Source organism: Choloepus didactylus, chromosome 1 (genome assembly GCF_015220235.1).
Source record: "Choloepus didactylus isolate mChoDid1 chromosome 1, mChoDid1.pri, whole genome shotgun sequence".
Lineage (NCBI taxonomy): Eukaryota > Metazoa > Chordata > Mammalia > Pilosa > Megalonychidae > Choloepus > Choloepus didactylus.
The window spans coordinates 117,976,532-118,004,105 of NC_051307.1; the positions used below are offsets into that span (position 1 = coordinate 117,976,532).

The 27,574-nt window shown below is 35.6% G+C and overlaps 1 protein-coding gene across 4 annotated transcripts in view; it reads right to left on the reverse strand.

Moving 5' to 3' along the window:
• The window catches only part of NAALADL2 (N-acetylated alpha-linked acidic dipeptidase like 2), a 1,146,579-nt gene that overhangs the window by 704,237 nt on the left and 414,768 nt on the right, over positions 1–27,574 (reverse strand). For all 4 annotated transcript variants that reach the window (XR_005217472.1, XM_037840432.1, XM_037840429.1 and 1 more), the window contains exon 4: positions 6,773–6,892. Coding sequence is in view for 3 of the 4 variants with exons in the window: in XM_037840432.1 (XP_037696360.1) it covers positions 6,773–6,892 (120 nt within the window). In the remaining variant the exon portion in view is untranslated. The remainder of the gene's footprint in view (positions 1–6,772; positions 6,893–27,574) is intronic.

Here is a 27,574-nt window from a genome sequence, read left to right on the forward strand (position 1 = left end):
TTTCTCAATGGTCTCCCTGTTTAAGCATACTTTATGGGCTTAAGAGGTGAGGACGTTATATACTGGATGAGCAATGCACATTTGATATTAAAATATAGATCTTATCTGATAAACAGATGGAAAATGTTTCATTCGTAGGAAATCACACATCATTTGGGTTCCTGGATCATTAAAAATGTGATTATAAGCATAAAATGTATATACAAATAATACAAAACCTGGATAATATTTACTGACATCTTACTGTGCGACAGAGCATCAGGAATGATGTGTGCATTATTTAATGACTTATATACAAATAGCAATAGCATTTGTGGATTTTTACATGTAATTTTGCCATGCACAAATGATCTAATTAATCAAGATATATATTATTTTATAATTTCACTGCTTCCTACAAGACACGGGGCTGATATGTGGTACAAACCTAGACAATGGCCCAGCCTTCACATTTCAGGGGGATTTAGTTGATTTCTAGTTGTCATGGTGTACACAGTAAGGTTTTTAATTGTTATTTTTCTATGAAAATGGCCCCTAAAAGAAAGCTAAATGCTTTTATTGCATCTTATAAAATACATTTCATATTAGAAGGCTACTCAGCAATTTGGGAATATGTGAGGGTCTCAGGGTCTACTTTACTGTGTCTCAGACTGACGCTGATAGAAATCTAAGAGAGGCCATTATGACATAGAACAATATTTGTCTTAAAGCTTAAAGAATTAAGGCATTCTCCCATAAAATAAACTCCTATAAATATGAAGCTTAAATGAACGCAATGCCATTCCTCTAAGGTTCAGGCTTAAGGAAACTAGCACAAGCTGGCTCTGGAGGACTTGTTGGTTGATCCCTTCCTGTAGCAGCCACGTATGATGTCAAGGCATATACCTACAAGCCATTTGCCTGTTGTAGTTCTTACTGCACAATGAAGATTTTCTCTTCAATCCCTTCCTGGAGACCAAATTAACACATGCATAGTATTTACAATAAATATAATGAGATCTCCTCCTTCTGGGCCATAGGCTATTTTTCTACTCATAAAAGATGATTTAATGTCACAACTATGTTTCCACTTTGCTCTCTATCTCAGATGCAGAGATTCCCTCCTAAATTCATTTTGGAACTATGATTTAATAACTACTATACAGCTAAAATAAGATTAACTTTCCCTTTACTCATTCAACTTCATGTTCCCAGCCCAGACACTCATTTAGAATGATTGACAGTTGTGTTTCACATAGAAGCCAGTTGATCTCCTGCATTTTTCTACCCACCTGTATTACTGTATGTTCTAGTTTGCTAATGCTGCTGGAATGCAAAACACCAGAAATGGATTGGCTTATATAAAAGGGGGTTTATTTGGTTACACAGTTACAGTCTTAAGGCCATAAAGTGTCCAAGGTAACACATCAGCAATTGAGTACCTTCACTGGAGGATGGCCAATGGTGCCCAGAAAACCTCTGTTAGCTGGGAAGCACGTGGCTGGCATCTGCTCCAAAGTTCTGGTTTCAAAATGGCTTTCTCCCAGTACATTCCTCTCTAGGCTGCAGTTCCTCAAAAATGTCACTCTTGGTTGCTCTTGGGGCGTTTGTCCTCTCTTAGCTTCTCCAGAGCAAGAGTCTGCTTTCAACAGCTGTCTTCAAACTGTCTCTCATCTGCAGCTCCTGTGCTTTCTTCAAAGTGTCCCTCTTGGCTATAGCTCCTCTTCAAAATGTCACTCACAGCTGCACTGAGTTCCCTCTGCCCATCAGCTCATTTATATAGCTCCACTGATCAAGGCCCGCCCTGAATGGGTGGGGTAACACCTCCATGGAAATATCCAATCAGAGTCATCACCCACAGCTGGGTGGGGTGCATCGCCAAAGAAACACTCAAAGAAATCTATCAAAACTGATAACGTCTGCCCACACAAGATTACATCAAAGATAATGGCGTCTGGGGGACACAATACATTCAAACTGACACACTGTATTACCTCACTTTCCAATTTCAGCCCCAAATATATTTGATGGACCTGTGAGGCAAGCTTGGCTGTAATCATGTTTAACATTCATGTTTAATGCATGCTGCTTTTTTTCTTTACCATGTGTACATGTATTAGTAGATATAGTATGAATAAATTCCCCACATCTCTGGGACAAATCACAGACAACAAAGATAGCTAAGATAGAATTTTAAAAAATTAAGGAGAGGGTGCCATGTCTCTTCTGCCTAAGATAATGCCGAGTTTGCTGCAAGGTTCTATCTAGTTGCTGGTTTATATATAGGACATTCTGCATATAACTCTTTGTTAAATCTGTTCATATGCCTACAAGGAATATGATTAGGGAAACTGATACCAGGTTCTTGGTAACTGGGTTATTCCAGTTGAACCAGTAATTCACTATGGAGATACGACCTGACCAAAGAGTTTCATAATGTAAATATTCTCTGAAGCAGTCAAATGCAAAGAAACTTGTTTTGTTTTAACCCATTCTATTCTGGTCAGGATTTTAGGTTCTTATTAGGCAATTTAAAATATACCTTGTTTTAATTTGCACTTTAAAAGCATTTTTCTACTTCAAAATATATGCACAATCATTGTTGAAAATTTAAAAATAAAGTAGACAGAGAAAACATCCATAATTCCATCTACCCAATTATGTAATTGCCCCTCCTCTCCCAACATACACAGCATTTTAGTCATATATATTGCTGGTAGGCTGAACAAGCAGGATTTACGTAATATACCCAAAGCAATGCTATTTTATTTTCTAATGCCCTTTTAACATTTAATTAGAGGAGAGCACTCCTCTCCAAACATCTAGATGAAAATCTAGACTGTCTCACTATTCTTTTAATCATTGGTATTAAAAAGTCCTTCAATCAAGTCCAGTCACCAGTCTTAAATTAGTAGTTAGAATTCCTAGTTTCATATAATGAACAAAACTCTAACCTTGACTTAAATTTCATCTACTTGCCTATTGTTGAGGTAGGGGTGCAATCTGCTTTATTTTCTTCCCTAAGCACCAACAATACTCTTACCCCTCTGTTCTGGTTTGCTAATGCTGCCAGGATGCAAAACACCAGAAATGGATCGGCTTTTATAAAAGGGGGTTTATTTGGTTACACAGTTACAGTCTTAAGGCCATAAAGTGTCCAAGGTAATGCATCAACAATCCAGTACCTTCAATGGAGGATGGCCAATGGCGTCTGGAAAACCTCTGTTAGCTGGGAAGGCATGTGACTGGCATCTGCTCTGGAGTTCTGGTTTCAAAATGGCTTTCTCCCAGGACGTTCCTCTCTAGGCCGCAGCTCCTCTTCAAAATGTCACTCTCAGTTGCTCTTGGGGCATTTGTCCTCTCTTAGCTTCTCTGGAGCAAAAGTCTGCTTTCAAAGGCCGTCTCCAAAATGTCTCTGTAAGTTGCAGATCCTCTCTCAGCTCCTGTGCATCCTTCAAAGTGTCCCTCTTGGCTGTAGCAAGCTTGCTCCTTCTGTCTGAGCTTATATAGTGCTCTAGTAAACTAATCAAGGCCCATGCTGAATAGGCAGGGTCACACGTCCATGGATATTATCCAATGAAAGATCTCATCCACAGTTAGGTGATCATATCTCCACGGGAACATCCAATCAAAAGTCTCCAACCCAATCAATATCAATATGTTTCCTGCCCACATAAGACTGCATCAAAGATAATGGCATTTTGGCACACCCTCCATGCTAGAGAGGGCTTAAAAATTAGAAGTTAGATGGGTAGGATATTTCTTACTTTATTTTCTCTGTCCCAAGATAACTTCAGGCCTCTTGGGCCTGCAAATATTTAAAACTGACTTTGGATCCTGGGGGCACTTTGTGAATTTACTAAGGCACTCTCTCCAGCAGATTCCTTGACCTGGGCAAATGCAACTCTAATCTGGATGATGACTGACTCATGCATCACCACTCCAAGTGGCTACTCCCATGAAGGATTCAGGGCAAACCACACTGGCTTTTCATCACATGTGCCCCATAATCAGTCCATGGAAAACCTATGTTTCCCCAACTCTGGGGATGCAACTGTTCCCAATTCTGGCAATGCAGGCCAATCCCAACACAAATGCTTATTTTGTACTTGTGCATCAAAAACTGAGCCATCTCTTACCTTTAAGTTTCTCAAGAGGAGTCAGACACTGGTCCACCATGTCCTGTATTGTCAGGAGTCAGGAATTAAACCTTCCATGCAGTTTCTTTGAAGCCCAGTCATCAGGCTTGCAGTGGAACTTATCATAGATCTCTCCAAAAACCCTCTTTACAAAATCCTTGCCGACAAACACCCCCTCCTCCCCACACTACCACCCCCACCTTCCCTGCCAATCTCCAAACTTTTTATACCCCAGATGTACAAAAGATGTGGTTAGAATAGTCTAATCTATTTTCAATCATTTCCTCTGAGATATTGATGTGTGGCAGCTCACTATGAAATGTCCACTCTATTTTATCTTGGTCCCATGGTTAAAAATTCCAATTTAATCTCTTGATTATCTAGCAGTCCTACTGTTCTAACCACACACACACACACACACACACACACACACACACACACACATTAAAGGCTCAGGATCTGAAATGAGACAGCCTGGGTTTAAATCCTGATTGTTTACTAATTAAGTGTCTTTGAGACAGGCAATTATCCCTACCTCATCTCTGTAAATTAAAGATGATAGTGGTTACTACCTCAAAAATAGGGTTATTGTGAAGATCAAATGATATAGCACATACAAAAGGCTTAGAAAAAGGTCTATCACATAATACTTAAAATGTTAACTTTAGGAACAATAATATAATAGCAATAATAATTATGAATGTACCCATTGCAACTTATTTTTCATATCATATGGGCATTTTCCCATGTTATTAAATATTCCTCTACACACTGTAATTGTTGCACAGCAGTCAGCTGCACTAAGGTAGCACAATTTTCACAACTAAACTAATGAATCTATTATTCCTAATATTTTGTCACATAATTGGTCCTTACTGTGCTTATAATCTCTTTTTTTAACCTTAGAATACATTGATTGAACCGGAATTACTAGATCAAAAATGTGATTATTTTAAAACTTAATACATATTGACAAATTATCCTGCCAAAAAAAAAAATAATAATATCAATGTACTAGATTTTGGAGCCTATCTGTTCTGATTTGCTAGAGTTGCCGTTATGCAAAATACCAGAAATGGATTGGCTTTTATAAAGGGGATTTATTAGGTTACAAATTTACATATCTAAGGCCATAAAAGTGTCCATACTAAGGTTTCAACAAGAGGATACCTTCACTGAAGAACAGCTGATGGCATCTGGAACACCTCTGTCAGCTGGGAAAGCATCTGGCTGGAGTCTGCTGGTCCTTTGCTCCTGGTTTGTGTTTCAAAATGGCTTTCTCCAAAATGTCTCTGGGCTCCTCTATCTTTGTTCATGTGCATCCTTGCTTCTTTTTCCCATGGTGTTTTTCTCTAAGTATCTGGGAGTCCTCTTTTAGTTTCTCTGGGGCAAACTCTGGGTTTCATCTTTTAGCTTAGCATTTCCAAACATTCTTCTGTCCACTTCTCCAGGCATCTCTAATCATCAGCAAGCTTCTGGGTCTGTGTCAGTGCTTAGCGTACTCTTAAATACTCCAGTGAACTAATCAATACCCACCTTGAATGGGCGGGGCCACGCCTCCATGGAAATAATCTAATCAAAAGTATCACCCACAGTTGGGTGAATCACATCTCCATGGAAAAACTATCGAAAGTTTCCACCCTAAACAGAAAGCTATTAAATCTGTCCCCACAAGATTGCATTAAAGAACATGGCTTTTGGAGGACATAATATATCCACACTGGCATACTATCTTACAACTAGACAGTTATCTGATTTAAGTATAAAACAAACTTGGGAGATAATGAAAAACAGGCTCAGAATGTTCTCTTGTCTCCACATAATGAATACCAAAAGATTTCTGGAAACTTTTTTGTACCTGGGAATTAGCAAAGCTCATTTAGGGTTGGGATAGGGAGGAATCCAATTTATCTTCAGAACCAGAAAGCCCCAGTAATAAAACAACACTGGCCATTCTTTTTAAATAGGAAAAGAAAATGGAATCAGTATGAGCAGTAGTGCCCATTTTTGTGGTGGCCCCTTACCAGACACTTAAATTGAGCTGCTTTAATTATGTAAATGCACTTAGCAGATAAGTGCTAATAAACTTCTATTTAAATAAAGTAAATCAAAATTCTGCTTCTCCCTAGCACATTATATTTTAATTAAATTCCTGAGCACCATCAGTAACTGTAAATTACAGAGTTGACAAAATCAATGACTAACAAGTGTAAATCAGCTAGAGTCTAATGTCACAAAGTCTGTGGTAATTAGTCAGTTTTGATAATAGATTAGAAGTTTCATGTATGTCATGAGAAAAGGACATTATTCTCATTTTCAGCATTCCTGATAGGTGCTATTACACCTACTTGATCAAGGTCCTATGAAGTTCCAATACCTGGCTTCAGATGTCACCTATTTTATAGAATAAGGACATTAATTTCTTTCTTTCAAGGAATTTAACTTAAAATGCACTATTTTTAGAAAAGCCATTTTTTTATTATTCTCTTTTTTTTGTGACACTTTCTGCCTCTCTATACCTCTCTCTCTCACAACACACACACACACAGACAAATGAAAAATATATATACTCCATACTCACAAAGACTTGTAACTCCAAAAAAAAAACACAACAAAATAGTCACTCACCACCAAATTACAGCCATTTAACCAACCTTATAAAGTAGCGGTAATCTTCCTAATTTCAGGAGTGCAATCTGGTTTGTTGCCTTTTTCATTGTTTTAACTGCTTTTAAATCATATACAGATCCATAACTCACATCAATGACTTCAGCCTGAAAGAGGAGAAAGGACATAGAAAAAATAAAGTCTTAAAGAAGAAATTATAGCTCTTTGTCCATTTAGCATAAAACATTACTTATAGTGATTTGAAATCTTTAAGTCTATCTCTCATCCCGTTTCACTCACCACAAATATTTTATTTCTATCAGGGTAAAATAGTTCTTCTGGTCACTGAGAAAACAGTTTTAGAGTCATCTGTGCTTTAATCTCTCCTTGACAAATTATCAGCCCTAGTTCATGCCTCCAACAGACTATCAAATTTGATATATTCCATGTTCTTGTTTCTGGAATTTGAATAATGTCTACTTTGTTGCAAGGTTAATTTCTTAAAGTTCAAAAACAATCAGGCTTGAAAAAATTGAAAGCTTCTCTATTGTTATCCAAATTAATAAAAAGTCCTATACTGTTCTTGCACTGTCATCAAAGCTACTTTGGTTGGGCAGATATGCAGCTGTGAATTACAACCCTGGGGTCACGCACAACTTATACATCTGCATGTGACAATCCAGCATTCAAGGGCTTTAGAAGATGGCTCCAAACTATAATTTCTGTCATGTTTCCTATAGTTATCTTATATTCTTCATTAATATCATTCATTTTTAAACTCCTTTTTAATCAAATGTCAAAAACTCATGGCTTTCTGAAGATTCTAATAAGAATCCTCTGGGGTCATTGCTTTTTTTCTCTTCCTTGAAAAGTACTGAACTGCAGGTTCGATCAAACACAAATTCCCAAGAGCCAAGAAGATTCCATTTGGCTTTAATTTCTATAGTTTCTCTTATTAAAATAATAGATGTTACACTTTCAAGTGATAATATTATATGGTGTTTTAAACTACAGCATGCATAAAAGTGTTGATAAGAGGAGTTAGTGGTGGCAAACAGTGAAATAAATGGAGTTGGGGAATCCATACCTCCAATCCCCACTCTTAATAGGAGCCACTGCACCTCAACATGTTTTAAACAAGGTGCTTCCATAGAAGACTCATTTGAGAAATAATTACATTTCCAGAAGAACATTTGAATACTAACAGAAGATGGGTAAAGTGTTAGAGGGTGTACTTCTGGCATGAAATACTTCATCAACCACCATACTTGTCTGCATCTGTCAAAACTACTAGCATTTTAAGGTCCATTTCAAATGTCACCCACCAGACGAATTGTATTTCTCTGTTGTCTAATTATATATGACCCCTCTCTACTTTGAATCCCAAAATAGTCTGCTTCTGCTTTTCTTAACAGCCTCACTGGACTTTCTCCTTCATGTAGATGTTTGTCTACCAGCTTCAGTTTCCATCCCAGGGAAAGTTCCTTAATGATGGGCCCATCAGGCGCACATGCTCCCACCCAGGTGTACAGCATACGCTGTTGGCTTATCTGTCTTGAATTGAAATGATTACAGAGATATTCTACAATATCTCTGAAAAGTTAAGCTGTATATTTAAAAGGGTTTGCCAAGGAAACCTAATTATTAAAAACACTTCTATCAGAATGGCTTTTGATTGTAATTTTGTTCCTATTAAAATTTGATTAGATCAGTGCCTTATTAACACAATTTTTGAGTTTGCTGATATGATTACCACATAAACAACAGATGATCTATGATTTTGAAAGCCTGATTAACTAAATGATCATATAATACTAATGATCACATTGCAAAAATGAGAGAATTCATATTTTCCATTTGAATTTATAAGCCACTAATTATTTGTGATCCAGTGAGAGCATCTTAAAACAGAACTATTACTCAACTGACTATAATAATTAATATATTTTTCATATTTAGTAGAGGTTAAGAGGATGTAGGCAAGACTGTGAACAATTTGTTTATACACCAGAAAGGTATGGCACTTATAAACATACCCACAAACACATACACATAACTCTGGAAAAGGCATTTACATTATTAGAAAATAACATTTTCTTGAATTTACTTATCTTAGTAGACTCAGTTTTAAAAAAGTATGATAGGGTATGGGCTAGATAGTGACGCATTGCTTTTTTTTTTTCTTTTTTTTAAGAACTTTATAGGTTAACCTAAACATGCTATCTCATTTTACTGAATGTTTTTCTGAAAGTAGATACCAGAAAGATAAGGAAGTTACAGAAAAAAAAAATTCTGTTAAAGACATTTACATTACTGGAAAATAGCTGTAGCCTGGCTCAACAATGACAATGTCAGTTAAAGGGTTCTTCGATCCATCTACTGTATCACCTGTAAGTAGATTCAAGCATTTTAAAACGTAAGACGTTCTTTTTGTGTGCATTTTATAAAATATTCATCATTCTCAAGTATCATTATATCAGTTTAATTGGCAAGTGCACTTTGAGGTTATGTATTAAAAATCAATAATTACAGAAGTCTCAATGTTCTGATGGTTTGACAGGTGATAATAAAAATGTATCTATTGCCTCCAAAAGATGCCTCTGAATCAGGTTCTTTCTGAAATCTTTCCTATTTACCCTCAAGCATAGTGAAAATCATAGCTGTGAGAAAGCACATTGAATTTTTCTGAGGCACAAATCAATATACAAAAATAAGATAAAATGTCAAGTCACTTCTTTCCACCCATTCTTTGTTGCCAAAATAAACCTCTTTATTGTGTTTATTATATCACACTAGAAAATTGTTCACTCAACTGATTGGGGGTACTGTGTCCAGTATATGTCCAGATACTGGGGATAAGTCATACCTAGCTGGTTCTTTTAGGAAATATGAAGTGAGTGGAATCCTAGGTGCCTGATGACATACTCACTATGTGTGCATTAGTTTTTCTACTGGGGAACTTCTCTTCTCTGACACATAAAGAGTAATTAAGAGGTGCAGAAGTAAAATGAAACTTAATTTTGTTTGGTTGTGAAATTTTTTACATGAAAGAAATATAAAAGAGCCTACATATTAATTTTAAACACAATTTTTAAACAGAATAAGGAATATAAAACAACAACAATTAAAAACAGAAAACAAAGTATTTTATACTTTGGTTAAAAAAAAAGAAACAAAGTATTCAAATGCCAACAAAGAAGAAGCTTAGAAGAGAAGTAGCTTAGAAGAATATTGGTATACTTCAAAAATGCAAATGCAAATATTATTATTTACTATCTATGACAAAATATACAAAGAGAAGGAATTATAAACCAGACAATTAGCAAAGACTAAAAAAAAAAAAACGAAATACATTTAAAAGTGAAATTCTCTTATATCAATGGTTCAATGTCACAGATTAGAAAAGTTACTACATCAAAATCATAAGAATATAATTTTCCTCATCTTGCTATTCTGAAACTAGTTCAGAGAGATTACCCTCTTCTTATTTAATATAAGTGCCATAAAATATGTTAAAATAAATAAATCCATGCAATGAGGTTATCAATGGCATGCTAATCATGATAAATCAAATTAATTTAAATGAAAAATAAAATGTCTATAATCAGTGATAGAGAATAAATACAATTACTAAATTTCCATTTTTTTTTACATACATAGGTAGAGGATAATAATTCAAAGATATTTTGCATCAAATTCTCTAATAAGATATCATGTGAAAAAAAAAGCATGCTTCATTTCACATTAATTTCTTGGACATATATGATCCTCTGCTATTTTCTTTAATTAGAGAAGTTGTAGGTTTACAGAACAATCATGCATTAATTCAGGATTCCCATATACCACACCACCACCACCAACATGTATTGGTGTGGATCATTTGTTGCTATTAATGATAGCACATTTTTACAACTGTTCTAGGACTCGTTTGTTTACTGCAGTACCATGGATCTTTTAAAAAATTTTATTCTGTTACCAAATATACAATCTAACATTTCCCTTTTAATCATATTCAGATATATATATTCCAGTGCTGTTAACTGCATTTGCAATGTTGTGCTTCCTTCACCACCATCCATTACCAAAACACTGCCATTATTAAGAACAGGAACCCTGTGCATTTTAAGCCTTAACTTTACATTCCCTAACCCTACTTCATATCTTGGTAACCTGTATTATAGATTCTGACTCTACCAGTTGCTTATTCTAATTGTTTCAAATCAGTGAGATCATACAATATTTGTCCTTTGTGTCTTATTTCACTCAGCCTTATGTCTTCAAGATTCCTTTATTTTGTCACATATATTATGATCTCATTCCTATTTTTGGCTGAATAATATTCCACAGTTTTAAAATCCATTCATTGATTGATGGACACTTGGACTGCTTCCATCTTTTAGCAATTGTGTATAATGCTACTATGAACATCGACGTGCAAAAATCTGTTCAGGTCCCTGCTTTCAGTTCTTTTGGGCATATACCTAGTAGTGGGATTGCCAGGACATATATCAGTTCTATACTTAGTTTTCTGAGGAACTCCCAGACTGTTTTCCAGAGTGGCTGCATCATTTTACATTGCCACCAGCAGTGAATGAGTATTCCTATTTCTTTGTACCCTCTCCAACACCTGTTATTTTTTATTTTTTATTTTTTTTTTTTAATAGTAGCCATTCTAGTGGGCATGAACTGGTATACCACTGTGGTTTTGATTTGCATTTCCCTGATGGCTAACGATCTTGATCCTCTTTTCTTGTGCTTTCTGGTCATGTGTATATCCTCTTTGGAGAGATGTCTGCTTAAATCTTTGGTCCATTTTTTAAAAATTGGGTTATTTATCTTTTGTTTTGAAGTTGAAGGATTTCTTTATGTATTCAGGATATTAATCCTTAATTGAATATGTGGTTTCTAAATATTTTTCCCCATTCTGTAGGTTGTTGATTTACTTTGATGATAAAGTCTCATTTTGAGTTGTTTTTGTATATGTTGTGAAGAAAAGAAGTAGGGATCCTCTTTCTTTCTTTCTTTCTTTCTTTTTTTTTGCAAATGGAGATCCAGTTTTCCCAGCCCCATTTGTTAAAGAGACTGTTCTTTCCCAATTGAATGGTCTTTGCTACCTTGCAAAAATTCAGTTGGCCATAAATTTAAGGGTTGTTATCTGAGCTCTCAATTCTATTTCAATGGTCGTATGTCTATATGTCTGCCTTTGTGCCAGTGCCATGCTATTTTATGACTGTGGCTTTGTAATAATTTTTAAGATTGGGAAGTGTGAGTCCTCCAACTTCATTCTTTTTCAAGGTGGCTTTAGCTATTTGGCCCCTTGCCCTTCCATACAAATTTGATGATTGGCTTTTCCATTTCTTCAAATAAGGTTGTTGGAATTTTGATTCAGATGGCAATGAACCTATAAATTGATTTGGGTAGTACTGACATCTTAATGATATTTAGTCTTCCAATCCATGAACACAGAATGCCCTTCCATTTAGTTAGGTCTTCTTCGATTTCTCGTCGCAATATTTAGTAGTTTTCTGTGGACAAGTTCTTTACATCCTTGGATAGCTTTAATCCTATATATTTGATTTTCTTTTCTTTTTTTTTTTTTTTTTTTTGCTATTGTGAATGGAATTTTTTTAATCATTTTGGGTGTTGATCTTTTACCCTACCACTTTGCTGAATTCATTTATTAGCCTTAAGAGCTTTGTTGTGATTTTTCAGGATTTTCTGTATAAAGGATCATATCATCTGCAGAGGAAAAGCTTTATTTTTTCCTTTCCAATTGGATGCTTTTTTTCTTTTTCTTGCCTAATTTTTCTGGCAAAATCTCTCAGTACAATGTTTAATTACAGTGGAGACAATTGGAACACTTTTCTTCTTCCTGACCTTAGAGGGAAAGCTTTCAGTCTTCCACCATTAAATAAGATGTTAGCTGTGGCCTTTTCATATATGCTCTATCATACTGAGGATGTTTCATTCACTTCCTAGCATTCTAAATGTTTTATAAAAAAGGGTGCTAGATTTTGTCCAATGCCTTTTCTGCATCAATTGAGATAATCATGTGGTATTCTTCCTTCTTTCTGTTAATGAGTCACATTACATTAATTGATTTTCTTAATGATGAACTAACCTGGCATACCAGGGATAAATTCCACTTGATCATGGTGTATGATTCTTTTAATATGCTGTTGGATTCTGTTTGCTAGTATTTTGTTGAGAATTTTTGCAGCTATATTCATAAGAGATATTGGTTTCTAGCTTCCATTCTTGTGGTATCTTTATCCAGCTTTGGTATGAGAGTGTTGTTGGTCTGGTAGAATGAGCTAGGTAGTGTTCCATGCTCTCCAATTTTTTGGAAGAGTTAAGCAGAATTGGAGTTATTTCTTCTTGAAATGTTTGGTAGAACTGTCCTGTAAGGCTCTCTGGTCCTGGGCTTTTACTTTCTGGGAGGTTTTGATTACTGGATCAGTCTCTTTACTAGTAATTGGTTTGTTGGGATTTTCTATTTCTTCTTGAATCAATGTAGGTAGTTTGTGTGTTTCTAAGAATTTGTATATTTCATCTAAGTTATCTTATATATTGGTGTACAATTTTTCATAGTATCCTATTTAGTCCTTTTTATGTCAGTGGGGTAGATATTAATGTTCCTCTTTTCATTTCTGATTTTTGTTATTTTTTTCCTCTCTCTTTTCCTCTTTGTCAATCTAGTTAAAAGTTGGTCAATTTTATTGATTTTTTCAAACAACCTACTTTTGGTTTGGTTGATTTTATATATATATATATATATATATATATATATATATATATATATATATATATATATATTTTTTTTTTTTTTTTTTTTTTTTTTTTTTTTTTTTTCCTATTCATGTATCTCTGCTCTGATCTTTGATATTTCCTTCCTTCTGCTAACTTTGGGTTTACTTTGCTCCTCTTTTTCTATTTCTTTTACTTCTGAGGTTAGGTCTCTGATTTAAAGTCTTTCTTCTTTGTTAATATGTGTTTAGAGCTATAAATTTCCCTCTCAGCACTGTCTTTGCTGCATCCCATAAGTTGTGGTATGTTGTATTTTCATTTTCATTTGCCTAAGGAGATTTCTTAAGTTCACTTCTGATTTCCTCCTTAACCCATTGGTTAAGGAGTATGCTATTTAATTTCCACATTTCATGAATTTTCCATTTCTCCATCTGTTACGGATTTCTAGTTTAATTCCATTGCAGTAAATATGTATTTATAATTGTTACATCTTAATGTTGAATTGTCTGCTTTATCAGTATAAAATTACCATCTTTGTCCCTCATCACTGTTTTTTTTTTTTTAACTTAGTCTATTTTGTCTGATACTATTGTAGCCACTCCAGCCCTCTTTTGGCTCCTACTTTCATGGTATGTATTTTTTCCATCCTTTCACCCTCAACCTACATGTATATTTGAGTTTAAGGTGAGTCTATTACAGATAGCACATAGTTGGGTCATGCTTTTAATCCATTCTGCCAATCTCTGCCTTTTGATTGGAGAATTTAATCAATTACATTTAAAGTTACTACTGATAATCCAGGACTTTCTTCTGTGATTTTGCGATTTAGCATTTGTAAGTCATACCATTTTTGTCCCTCACTTCTGTTAAAGCATACTTTTATATTTATTTGCTTTTGTGTATTGTACCATATTGGGTGCCTTCTCATTTATTTCTGGATATATTTTTCATCTTTTTTCCTTGTGGCTACAATGGGGTTAAATTTTAACAACCAAATATATAACACTCATATTTAGTTTGATACCATCTTAACTTGAGTCGCATGCATATATATTTTTCCTAAACTCTCTGCCCCATCACCATTTTTGTACTTGTTACCACTTCAGTGTTTGTGGTATTTGTTACCACATATATGTATGTCCAAAAACCTAGATTTATCATTGTTTTTTATGCATTTTAGCACCTGTAGGAAGTAAGTTGCATTATATGCCAAACAATACAATAGTGCTGGCCTTATAATTACCCAAATGGTTACCATAAAAAATGGTTTTTATTTCTTTATGCTGCTTTGAACCACTGTCTAATGTCCTTTCCTTTCCATCTAAAGAACTTTCTTCAGCATTGGTTGCAAACAAGGTCTAGTGCTGATGAATTCCCTCAGCTTTTGTTTATCTGAGTGTTTCTTAAACTCTCCCTCATTTTTGAAACACAGTCTCATTGGATATAAAATTCTTGGCTAGCAGTTGTTTTCCTTCAGCGCTTTAAATATTTCAACCCATTGCCTTATGACCTCCATGATTTCTGATGAGAAATAATCACTCAATCTAATCAGAACTCCCTTGTACCTAACACATTGTTTTTCTCTTACAGTTTTCAGAACGCTCTCCTTGTCCTTTGCACTTGATAGTATGATTGATATATGAAAGAGTATATTTTTCTTCATGCCTTTTTCGGTGTTCTCTGAGCTTCTTATATGTGCATATTCACATTTTTTGCTAAGTTTGAGACATTCTCTGTCATTATTTCTTTGACTGTTCCTTCTTTCCCTTTCTTTCTTCTCCTTCTGGGATTCTCATAATGTGTTAACTGGTGCATCTGATGGTGTCTCATAGCTGTCAAGCTATTTTAGCTTTTAATATTTCATTTTTTTTTCTTTCTACTTCTCAGTTGGACTCATCTCAACTGTTTTGTCTTTAAGTTCACTAATGCTTTCTCCTGCCAGTTCCAATCTGTTCTTGAAATGCTCCTACGCATTTTTCATTTCAGTTATTGTAGTTTTCTGTTTCATTTCTTTTTAAAATTTCTATCTCTACTGAGTTTCTCATATTGCTCATTCATTGTTTTCCTGATATCCTTTAATTCTTTCTCTGTAATTTCCTCCATCTCCTTGAGCATTTTTAAAATCACTTTTTAAAGGCTTTGTTTGGTATGTCCATACTGTGTTCTTAGCTGGTGTTCTCTATCTTTATCCTCTTCCTTTGAATGGATCATCATTTACTGTTTCTTTGTCTTGTATTCTTTTGTTGTACCTTTTGATATTTTAAAATATAAATTCTGGGCTTTACTTCTTGGGATGTCTGTTTCTTGGTTTGTAACCAACTGGTGATAAGACAGAAATTTTCTTAAGGTTCAGCCCTCCTCTTGGGAAGCCTGCTCAAGGCAAAAGTAGTGTGCAGGGCTTTCTTTGTCTTGCTGTATCTCTGTCTTGTCCTAGGCTTTTGCATGCTAGTTGGAGTTCCCCTGTTTATAAGAGTTTGGTTGTCCCCTCTGCTTCCCCAGGAGACAGACCTCTCTCTCCCAGTTATTTAAAGCCAACAAGCCTTTGTCCCAGACTATCAGCCCCTATAGGTTTTTACATTCCTTTTGTAGTCTTACACTTCTTTTGCCTGGATGGCAAATTCTGGGAGGAGGGTCACCCCAGAGAGGACTTTCCCAAATTGGTCTTTTCCAGTCAACACAGGGCCAGACACCCATGAAGGGGGGCTCCAAAGTGCCCTGGGGAGGTGATCAAGAAGAGCACCAACATCTTTTCCAATGGTTTCCCAAAGCTGAGCTTTCCTGACCAGCCCAGCAAATAGAGCCCTTCAGCTAAATGTCCCTGTAGCCCTGAGGAAGAACTGAGTCCTTAAATCTTCACCAACTCCATCCCTGCCCAGGGAAGGTTGAAACAATGGCTGCAGCTATCTTTGTCTGGGATAGGCTGAAACAATAGCTGATTCAAAGTGAAGACCCAGCAATCTGAATTCACTAATCAAAAGCTGTGATCAGTGATCGGCCATGCCCAATCCCATTCTTGGGGGAGAGGATTTTTATGGCCTTTTCTGTGACCAGTGAGCTAGCCAGGGACTGAATCCCACAGTGGCCTGCCTTGAAGGTGGGGTATGGGTGCCAATAGTCACTGCAAGGAGAGAGCAATTTACAGTTCTTTACCACTCTTCCACTCTCCTCTGAGTGCTGTACCATGTTCTTATGGCCTCTGAGGTTTCAAAATGATTGCTTCACACACTTCCTGCCTGTTTTTTATAGTTGTTTTGGTGGAAGGACTGAGTCCTGAGGCTCATTACTCTGCCATCTTCCCCCCAAAGTCCCCTATCCCTGGCTACTGTTAATATGAAATCATTCACATGTGAAACATTCAATTTTTTTAAATAAAATTCAGTTTTATTGAAATACATTCACACATCATACAATCATCCATGGTATACAATCCACTGTCCACAGTGTGATAACATAGTTATGCGTTCATCACCACAATCTATCTCTGAACATTTTCCTTACATCAGAAAGAACCAGAACAAGAATAAAAAATAAAAGTGAAAAAAAGAACACCCAAATCATCCCCCCATCCCACCCCATTTGTCCTTTAGTTTTTATCCCCATTTTTCTACTCATCCATACACTAGATAAAGGGGGTGTGATCCACAAGGTCTTCACAATCACACTGTCACCCCTTGTAATCTACATTATTATATAATTGTCTTCAGGAGTCCAAACTGCTGGGTTGGAGTTTGGTAGTTTCAGGTATTTACTTCTAGCTATTCCAATACATTAAAACCTAAGAGGTGTTATCTATATAGTGCATAAGAATGTCCACCAGAGTGACCTCTCGACTCCATTTGAAATCTCTCAGCCACTGAAACCATTTCATCTCATTTTGCATCCCCCTTTTGGTCAAGAAGATACTCTCAGTCCCACGATGCTGGGTCCACATTCATCCCTGGGAGTCACATTCTGCATTGCCAGGGAGATTTACACCCCTGGGAGTAGGGTCCCACGTAGGGGGGAGGGCAGCGAGTTCACCTGTCGAGATGGCTCAGTTAGAGAGAGAGAGGGCCACAACTGAGCAACAAAGAGGTACTCAGGGGGAGACTCTTAGGCACCATTACATGCAAGTTTAGACTCTTCTTTGTGGTAATGAGCTTCATAAGGGCAAGTCCCATGCTCGAGGGCTCAGCACATCAAACCGCCAGTCCCGATGTTTGTGACAACATCAACACCAGTCCAGGTGAGGATGTCCAACACATCCGCACCTTCCCTCAGATCCTCAGGGCTGGGGAGGGGGAGGCTGTTAATATATTTTTTATTATCTGCCCAAATTACTCTGGGATGTGTCACTATTTCACTCCAGCCTATACTAACCTACCGTATCTCACTTCCTATTCAAAGTTCCATGCAATTGTGGTGTTTGAACAAATCAACTGTAGAGTTGTACCGTTTACAAAATTTAGATCCTGTACCAAATATATATCTATTCCCTTGGTCTCATATGGAAGTTGAAGTTTTAAAACACAATCAGTTTCAACCTTTACCCTTTGGCCTGGCTTGCCCTGCTCTTAACCAGACCTGCTTCATTTATATCACTAATTGAAGTCTGGGCTCTTTTTCAGCATTTTTTTTTTTTTTTGACAGTGGCTGTATGCACTAATACTGACATTCATATCTGCCGAGCTCTAGCTCTGAGTTTCAGGTGTCTCAGAGATATGCATTGTTCCAGAGACCAATCAGGTTATACGCTAGGGGATCAGCATCTCAAAGTTTAGAGATAGGCATTACAATTCAGGGACAGAGTTAACTGCTATAAGAGCTTACAATCTAGGGACTATTACAATTATTATGTCCACGTTAGGCTATGTTCTAAGACTCAATTCTGAGTTTACACATTGTAGTTAGTCCATATTGGTGAGGCATCATCCCTCTCACCATGTTTTCTCCAACACTTTTACTCCTATATATATATTTTCCTACAATTTTATAGAGTTATATTCACATACCATACATTTATCCACAGTGTACAATCAGTTGTTCACGGTATCATCATAAAGTTGTACATTTATCACCACAAGCAGCACTTGAACATACTGATTACTACAAGAAAAATTGTTTTGTTTTTTTTAGCAATAAGAAAAAAATGATAAAAAGAAAAATAACGTCATACAATACAATATACTAGTAAGGACAGCAAATAACACCATTACCAAGAATCCCATATTCCTCCCCTATATCCCCCTCTCATATACATTTAGCATTGGCATATTGCCTTTGTTACATTTAATGGAGGTATATTACAATGTTACTGTTGACCATAGACTCCAGTTTGCTTTGATTATGTTTCTTCCTGAATACCATCCCCTTTTCAACTCTCTACATGGTTGACATTCATTTGCTTTCCCACATGCAAAAACATTTTTATATTTGTATATTTAGTAACAGTCATTGGCCACTCCAGTTTTTGCCACGTTATACAGTCCCAGTCTTTATCACGTATCTTTACCTCTGGTGTCATACATTCTCCTATCCCACCTCTTTCAGCTTTACTCACAGACATCTTTGTTCAGTGTACATACAATACTGTGCTACCATCACACAGTATTATGCTATCTATTTCTGGATCTATGCAATCAATCCTAAACATTCTGTAGTCCTTCAGCATCAAATGGCTGATCTCTGCCCTCTTTCTATCTCCTGGTCGCCTGTGTTGTCAGCTTTTAACTCCCAAAGTTTGTTCATTAATGTCTGTTCATATTAGTGAGACCATACAGAATCTGTCCTTTTGTTTCTGGCTAACTTCACTCAACATAATGTCCTCAAGGTTCATCCACATTATTACATGATCCATGTCTTTGTTCTGTCTTACAGCTGCATAATATTCCATCATGTGTATATACCACAGTTTGTTTATCCACTCGTCCTTTGATGGACATTTGGGCTGTTTCCATCTCTTGGCAATTGTGAATAATGCTGCAATAAACATCGGTTTACAAATGTCTGTTTGTGCCTTAAGTTTCAGTTCCTCTGAGTATATATCTAGCAATGGAATAGCTGGGTCATATGGCAAATCTATATTTAGCTTCCTGAGGAACCTCCATATTGTCTTCCAGAGTGGTTGCACCATTCTACATTCCCACCAACAATGAATAAGTGTGCCTCTTTCTCCACATCCTCTCCAGCACTTGTCATTTTGTTTTTTGGATAATGGCCATTCTGGTAGGTGTGAGATGATATCTCATTGTGGTTTTGATTTGCATTTCCTTAATAGCCAGTGAAGTTGAGCATGTTTTCATATGCTTTTGAGCCATTTGTATTTCCTCTTCAGAAAAATGCCTGTTCATGTCTTTTGCCCATTTTTAATTGGATTGTTTGTCTTTCTGTTATTGAGATGCAGGATTCCTTTTTATATTTGGGATATTAAACCCTTATCTGATATGTAGTTTCCAAATATCATCTCCCATTGTGTAGGTTGCTTTTTTACTTTTCTGACAAAGTCCTTTGATGTACAAAAGTGTTTAATTTTGAGGAGATCCCATTTGTCTATTTGTTCTTTGGTTGCTCATGCCTTGGGTGTGAGGTCTAAGAAACCACCTCCTATCACAAGATCTTTAAGATATTGCCCTACATTTTCTTCTAAGAGTTTTATGGTCTTGGTGCTAATGTTTAGGTCTTTGATCCACTTTGAGTTAATTTTGGTATAAGGTGTGAGACGGACATCCTCTTTCACTCTTTTGGAAATGGATATCCAGTTCTCCAAACACCATTTATTGAACAGGCTGCTCTTTCCCAGTTGCTTCGGCTTCACTGCCTTATCAAAGATCAGTTGTCCGTAGATGCGAGGGTCTACTTCTGAACACTCAATTCGATTCCATTGATCAGTATATCTGTCCTTATGCCAGTACCATTCTGTTTTGAGCACTGTAGCTTTGCAATATGCTTCAAAGTCAGGTAGTGTGAGACCTCCCACTTCATTTCTCTTTCTCAAGATATTTTTGGCTATTCGATGCACCTTACCCTTCCAAATAAATTTAGTTATTGGTTTTTCTATTTCTGTAAAGTAAGTTGTTGGGATTTGAATTGATATTGCATTGAATCTGTAAATCAGTTTAGGTAAAATTGCCATCTTAACTATATTTAGTCTTCCAATCCATGAACATGGTATGTTCTTCCATTTTTTCAGGTCTTGTTCAATTTCTTTTAGCAGTTTCTTATAGTTTTCTATGTAAAGGTCTTTTGTGTCCTTGGTTAAGTTTATTCCTAGATACTTGATTCTTTTGGTTGCTATTGTAAATGGGAATTTTTCTTGATTTTCTCCTCTTGTTGCACATTACTTGTGTATAGGAACACTACAGATTTTTGCATGTTGATCTTGTAGCCTGCGACTTTGCTGTATTCATTGACTAGTTCTAGTAGCTTTGCTGTAGATTTTTCTGGATTTCCTACATATAGAATCATGTCATCTGCAAATAGTGAAAGTTTTACTTCTTCCTCTCCAATTTGGATGCCTTTTATTTCTTTTTGTTACCTAATTGCTCTAGCTAGAACTTCCAGCACAATGTTGAATAACAATGGTGATAGTGGGCATCCCTGTCTTGTTCCTGATCTTAGAAGAAAAGCTTTCAGTCTCTCCCCATTGAGTGTGATGTTAGCTGTGGGTTTTTCTTATATTGCCTTTATCATATTGAAAAAGTTCCCTTCTATTCCTATCCTTTGAAGTGTTTTCATCAGGAAAGGATGTTGAATTTTCTCAAATGCCTTTTCTGCATCAATTGAGATGATCATGTGGTTCTTCTGCTTTGGTTTATTGATGTGGTGTATTACATTAATTGATTTTCTTGTGTTGAACCAGCCTTGCATACCTGGAATAAATCCCACCTGGTCGTGGTGTATAATTCTTTTAATGTGCTGCTGGATTCGATTTGTGAGTATTTTGTTGAGGACTTTTGCGTCTATATTCATTAAAGAAATTGGTCTATAATTTTCTTTTTTTGTAGTATCTTTGTCTGGTTTTGATATTAGGGTGATGTTGGCTTCATAGAAAGAGTTAGGTAGCTTTCCCTCTTCTTCAATTTTTTTGAAGAGTTTGAGCAGGATTGGTACTAATTCATTCTTGAATGCTTGGTAGAATTCACATGTGAAACCATCTGGTCCTAGGCTTTTCCTTTTTGGGAGCTTTTTGATGACTGACTCAATCTCTTTACTTGTGATTGGTTTGTTGAGGTCATTTATTTCTTCTTGACTTAATGTTGGCTGTTTATGCTTTTCTAGGAAGTTGTCCATTTCATCTAAATTGTCTAGTTTATTAGCATATAGTTGCTCATAGTATCTTCTCATTATCTCCTTAATTTCTGCAGGGTCGGTAGTTATATTTCCTTTCCCATTTCTGATTGCGTTTATTTGCATCTGCTCTCTCTTTTTTTTTTGTTAGCCTAGCAAGTGGTCCATTGATTTTATTGATTTTCTCAAAGAACCAACTTCTGGTTTTGTTGATTCTCTCTATTGTTTTCCTGTTCTCAATTGCATTTATTTCTGCTTTAATCTTTGTTATTTCTTCCCTTCTGCTTGCTTTGGGGTTAGTTTGCTGTTCTTTCTCTAATTCCTCCAGGTGAGCAGTTAACTCTTCAATTTTTGCTCTCTCTTCTCTTTTAATATAGACATTTAGGGCAATAAATTTCCCTCTCAGCACTGCCTTTGCTGCATCCCATAAGTTTTGATAGGTTGTGTTTTCATTGTCATTTGCCTCGAGTTATTTACTAATTTCTCTTGTAATTTCTTCCTTTACCCACTGGTTTTCTAAGAGGGTGTTGTTTAGCCTCCATATGTTTGTGAATTTTATGACCTTCTGCCTTTTGTTTATTTCCAACTTCATTCCATTGTGGTCTGAGAAAGTGTTTTGTATAATATCAATATTTTTAAATTTGTTGAGACTTGCTTTGTGACCCAACATGTGGCCTATCCTAGAGAATGTTCCATGAGCACTTGAGAAAAAAGTGTACCCTGCTGTTGTTGGATGCAGTATTCTATAAATGTCTGTCAAGTCTAGTTCATTTATCATACAATTCAACATCTCTGTTTCTTTAGTGATCCTCTGTCTAGATGTTCTATCCATTGATGAGAGTGGTGTATTGAAGTCTCCAACTATTATTGTAGAGGTATCTATTTCTCCTTTCAGTGATCGCAGTGTTTGCCTCATGAATTTTGGGGCATTCTGGCTTGGTGCATAAATGTTTATGATTGTTATGTTTTCTTGATGAATTGACCCTTTTATTAATATATAGTGTCCTTCTTTGTCTCTTTTAATGAAACATTCAATTTTTAATTAGAATTTTAATTTGCAAAAACATTTTTTTCTCTGGTGATAAATACAATTTTGGAGAAAAAACTATAATGCTAACCCCCCCACCCCCCAAAAATCTATCATATTAATAAAGAAAAAATAGGCCAGTTAACACTTTTAAAACTGATCAACCTCATCTGCTAAAAATATTGATTACACATACACACAGGAAAAATATAAACAGTATAGCCATTTCCAAACTGGATAAATTATTTGCTAATTTTCTCTTCAGTCTTGCTCTCTAAACTGCACTAATCACACTCCATAGAAAGCAGCAACATCATAAATTTAATTGGGCAGAAATTTATAATTTTGTCTGCTACAATGATACCATATAATTATATATATGTTTGTGTGTGTGTATATATATGTATTCTAGTAATGACAGCTAACCAGGATTCTGGTGGAATATCAATGCTATTGACTACACAAAAGCATATTATAAAAAACTGTATGCATGATTTAGATATATATTTAAATACCCAAACATACACAATTTTAGGAAACACATGGACACATCTGTACAATCACACAGTAGCCAAGAATAGTCTTGGCACATAATAGGCACTCAATAAAAGATATCAATGGATACATGTAGATATCCAAACAGCATTGTCATGCTGAAAAAGATGGTATCATAAATCACTTAGAAAAATTGAGAGAGATTTGTATTTGGAGCCTGGAATGAGATCAGATGAGATGAATTGAAATTTACCTGGGGAGTCCTTAGAAGCTGGTGCAGAAAATAAAAAATAAAAATAAATAAATAAATTCATGAACTTTTCCTTAGTTATTTAAAAATTGAGACAGCCAGTGCAACTGCCACCATCAATAAATGTTTTTATTGAGTACACACTATACTCAATATTATTTAAGTGTTATAAATTAAATATTTCCTTTAAACATGTCAACAACTCAGAGACAGGTTATTGCATTATCCCCAATTTACAAATGAGGAAATTGAGATAAAGAGATGTTCAAGGCCACACAGTTAATAAATTCAAAGATAGCAGTAGTAATTCAAAGATAGTCTGACTTTATAGCCCAGGCTCTTAACCTCATAATATGTGACTACATCATTATTTGAACCAGACTTCATTGATAATAAAAACCAAAATTTTAACAATGACCTACTATGCCCTACATTATCATCTCTCCAGCTCTCTCACCTCTTCTCTTACTAGCAGAGCTGGCTCCTTGGGTGTGTAACCTGTGTACTTGCACAGGGTCCTGCATTTTAAAAGCTCCCATACTTGGTTAAACATTCTGCTGAAATTTCATCTTGAAATTTTTAATGATTCTTGAATAAACAGCCCCTCATTTTTAATTTTACACCGGGTCCCATTAATTATTTAGCCAACTCTGCCTACTACACTCTTCTCTCCCCCTGGCTTAAGCCCAGCCTCTGGCTGTGCCATGCAAAATGCCCCCTAGAGTCTTAGCTCTGTTTGTTCCCTCTGATTAGAAATGAAACCCCTGCCTCAAATGCATTTGATTCACTCCTCTTCCATTTTCAAGACTGCCCTTAGATTTCAGCTTTCCAATTATGCCAACCATGACCACCCTCTTAGATACTGTAATCACTCCCACTCAAGGCAGTACCCTCTGTTCTCTTTGCTCTCTAATTCTTTTCTCAGGATGTGTTTCAACCTCTAACATATTACTTCTTTCTTATGTTGTCTGTTTCTACCCTCTACATTGTGTAATCTTCACCAGGACTGGGATTTTTATTTTGTTTACTGACATATCTTGAGTTCCTAGAAGAGTGTGCAATAAATAGAAGGCTCACAAACAATATTTGTTGATGAATACATGGTTTTCAAACTTCACATAAGGGGGACAGATTATCTCCAAAAGAAACCTAAGTCTCATATGTAAAATGTTGAAAGCAAAACTGTTTATAGAGTTGCTAGCTAGGGAGTTCAAAGGCCAAAAGCTCAGCACATCTTTCACCCTCGATGGCTCTTCAGAAAAACAAAGCTTCTGGTAGAGGCAAACAGATCACCTCTACATTCTTTCTGACCAGAAACTGAAAATTTGCAACTCATGGGAAAGTCATGACTTTTCTCTTGTTTTTGGTTTTTATAGCTGTTCATTATCATCAGCACTAAATATCCGAAAGGTGTCATCAAATGGGCTAGATACTTGCTTCAGAAACAGATTTGGGGAAGATGAAGTCCTGCTGTACCGGAATGGAAAGATTACCCCGATCAGAAGCAACAGAAGAGAGTAACTAAGAGAAATAAACAGAATTGTCATTTCCTTTAGTCAGCTAAATAAAATAAATGAAGCAATATAGAAAGTAATTAGGTTAGACAAATGCACAAGGGGCACTCTGGGAAACAATCCATTGTCATGCTTCTTTTTCTCCCTTGATGGTAGCAAAAATTATTCATGCTTATGAAATGATTAATGTTTTGAAATTTTTTAGACTTGACATTTTCAACCATAGCAATCATTTTGAGTCCTCCTAGATTGTCTCTAAGAGGAATTCAGAATGTGCAGAATATTTGAAAAGCCTACTTTGACTAAAACAGTTATTTTCTACACAAATTCAGAAATGGTAAACCCAAGCACTTCTGATACTGATCAAATACAAATTTATCAGAAATACTGTTCTTCTAAATACATTTTCCCCCTAGAAATTTACTGCTCTCTTATATAATCTAGCTTTTGAATTCTCTTCAAATTAAAGTGCTGATAATTATCAAAAACTTATAAAATCAAAATTATCTTCCATGTTTATTTTTCACTTTCTAAAAGAATTAGTGTTTATGAAAAGTTTAAAATTAAGAGTTTGTTAGATTTTCTTCAGGTTCACTCAAGGACTTTACATCATGGACATTATCTTGAAGACCACAAGTAGTTAAGCATAAAGCCAACAGTCCTTTCTTTCTCCTACTCCTGTTGCAGACAACACAAATTGACAAAACCTTTAAAAAAATTCTTCTCAAAACATTCTTGTGATAGCCAAAACCAATTACATAGGGATTGGCATAAACAGGAGAGATACTTAAAGTCTTTAATGACGAGTACAGCTCAAGAACTAAGTAGTTAGAACGGATTCAGCCAGTCAGAAGGGATACTGATTAATGTGCTTGATTGGTACAGCCCAACTGAATGCAGCATTAAGCATGAGATACACAATCCATTTTCCTGTCATTACTGTAAAGGATCAGATAAAGGGTGGCTTCTCTTAATGTTATCACTTTTTCTTCTCTGTAATATAGACACTGTTGAAAAAAATATTTGCTACAATAATATGTTAAATGTAACATTCAGTGGCACAGCAACTAAGCTTCAATAGAAGAAATATAAGCCAGAGTTACCAAGTTTGTTAGCATATAGTAATTATTCCATAAGTTTGCCAAATGCCTTCAGTTTTATAATCTAACATAATGTATACTGAACAAAAGGATGAGAAAATTAAGTTTAAAATATTGCAATATAGAAATTTAACCAAAGTGAAGAACAGTTCTTTCAGGATTACATTTTCATATTTAATTCTACAGCCTCAGAAGTTAAAAGACAAAATAATTCAAATTTAGAATAAAATTGAATATTAGATGAAGAAAAAAACAAATTTTCAGTAGGAAAAATTTCTGTAAAAGGATTCCAAAATTAGAAAAATAATCAATAAGAGACTATTGAGATACTCATTTGTATAATTTGGCCAAATAATTTTTAAAATAACATAATCACCAGAGTATTTATCCTGTTTAGGTATTTTTATTAAACAAAAAGTCATTTTAAAAACTAAAAAAATATGGTTTTAAGAAAAATGTATTATGGAGAAACATGCAGAGGAGTAGGAGAAAACTGAGGAGAATACAGAATTATGGAAGCCCAAGGAAGAGAGTATTAAGAGATAATTCTTTCCTTTTCAACAATGTGTGTATAAACTAGTTTGCAGAAGTATGGAGGGAAATGAGTTTCATATGTTCTCTTGATATCATGCTTACTTTTTCTTGGTGAGAGGTGGACAAAAAAACAAGTAAACAAGGACGTCAACATTTCAGAAAATTTTAGATTGTGCTATGTCCTAAAAACAATAAATAAGAGGAAATATCATAGTAGGTGATCAGAATTTACTTAAAGTCTGGGAAGGTATTGCTAAGGAGAGCACATTCAAATGACAAGAAGGAGCAAACCACGCACTGACCTTGGAGAAGAGCCTTCTAGGCAGAGGGGAGTAAACAGTCCTTGAAGAGAGACCGAGGACTAACGATATCAAATGAGACAAAGATGTCAGATATCTAAGGACTAAAACACCTCTGTTGAATTCTGAAATAGAAGTTAACGATATTCTTATAAGAGTGGGGATTGAATAAGGATAGAATTTCAGAAAGTTTATCAATAAAGGAAAGAACAACAATTACATGGTAGATCTGAGGTAGTATACAACTGAGAGAGGAGATACATTGGTTGTTTGGCCAGTTTTTACCAGAAAGGAAACTTATTAGCTATTTTTAGATTGAGGAGATTTGGCCCCATTTGACTGACAAAGCCTAGAAAAAAAGAGGTATAGAAACTAGATGTAGATTATCCTTTCTCAACATAAGAATGGATATAACACATCAGTATTAAAGTGGTTAGTCCTACTCCATTTATATTTCCATGAATGTCAGTGATTATTAATCATGAGAACTTCTTGAACTTTGTCACTTTTCCCATGCTTAGTCTATTTACTCTCTTTCCCTTCAATAAACTAGCAATAAGACACTTACAAAAACAAAACAAAACAATCAACAACAACAGTATTATATAATTGCTTCAG